Below are 947 nucleotides of genomic sequence, written 5' to 3'. Positions count from 1 at the left end.
ATGTCTGTCACTACATCCATCCATAAACATTTTATATCGACCTTCGTCTCACCGACTTTTCTTCCCTCATCTCAGTTGTCTGAACCAGGTCTACGGCAGATGGACCGTTTCCACCTCGGTTCACGCTTTTCCTGTTCTTAACAGAAACCCGAAACGAATCAGTATCTGAATCCTAACTGGTCGAGTCACCACGAAAAACAAACGAAAACCTGTCCAACAAACAGGTCTGTAAATGATCGTAAAAAAAACCACTCCTAATCAATACTCCCGACCCATGCCTTCTAGTAACCACCTTGAACAGAACGCGACCTTTGAGCGACCATCGGTCATTTATCACCGATTTTTTTTTTTTTGGTCCAGTGTTTGTTCCTCGCAGACGTTGCGTAACCCAAAACTAACGTCGCTCCTCTCTCCCTGCAGTTGTTTACGATGCGTTCCACCCTGAGTTTCTGGATCCTGTCCGCGGTCGTCTGTCTGGGCCGAAGTCACCACCATCTGGGCCATGGGCAGGACACTGCGGCGGACGAGGACTCTAACGCTCTGTCCTTGGTGTCATCGGCCAATAGGGAGTTTGCCTTCAACCTGTACAGGAAGTTGTCCACTCACCCTGAATCCAAGGGCAAGAACGTCTTCTACTCGCCACGCAGCGTGAGCCTGGCCTTGGCGGCCCTGGCCGTGGGCGCCCGCGGCGACACCCACCGGCAGCTTTTCGACGGACTGGGCTTCAACAGTTCCCTGCTCCAGCAGACGGACGTCGACAGGGCTTTCCGCGCCGCGCTGCGAAACGAGACGTCCTCCTCGCAAGACACCAGTGAAGGCACTGCCGCGTTCTTGGATCGGAAATTCCAGCCTAACCCGGACTTCCTGCAGGTCCTGAAGGAGTCGTACTCGACGGAGGCGTTCAACGTCGAGTTCGCGAAGAAGCAGGAGAGCCTGGACACCATCAA

At 53.7% G+C, this 947-nt stretch overlaps 1 protein-coding gene across 1 annotated transcript; it reads left to right on the top strand.

The window, feature by feature from the left end:
- Positions 1-68: 68 nt before the first annotated feature.
- Positions 69-942, top strand: LOC103399276 (alpha-1-antiproteinase-like; the record flags this gene model as incomplete). Its single annotated transcript, XM_008337988.2, has 2 exons — positions 69-224; positions 421-942. A coding segment is annotated over exon 2 (513 nt), but the record flags the coding sequence as incomplete, so codon positions are not given.
- Positions 943-947: the final 5 nt, after the last annotated feature.

This window comes from Cynoglossus semilaevis, unplaced genomic scaffold (genome assembly GCF_000523025.1).
Source record: "Cynoglossus semilaevis isolate Cse_v1.0 unplaced genomic scaffold, Cse_v1.0 scaffold4812, whole genome shotgun sequence".
Classification (NCBI taxonomy): Eukaryota; Metazoa; Chordata; class Actinopteri; order Pleuronectiformes; family Cynoglossidae; genus Cynoglossus; species Cynoglossus semilaevis.
This window is presented reverse-complemented; position numbering and strand designations above follow the sequence as displayed.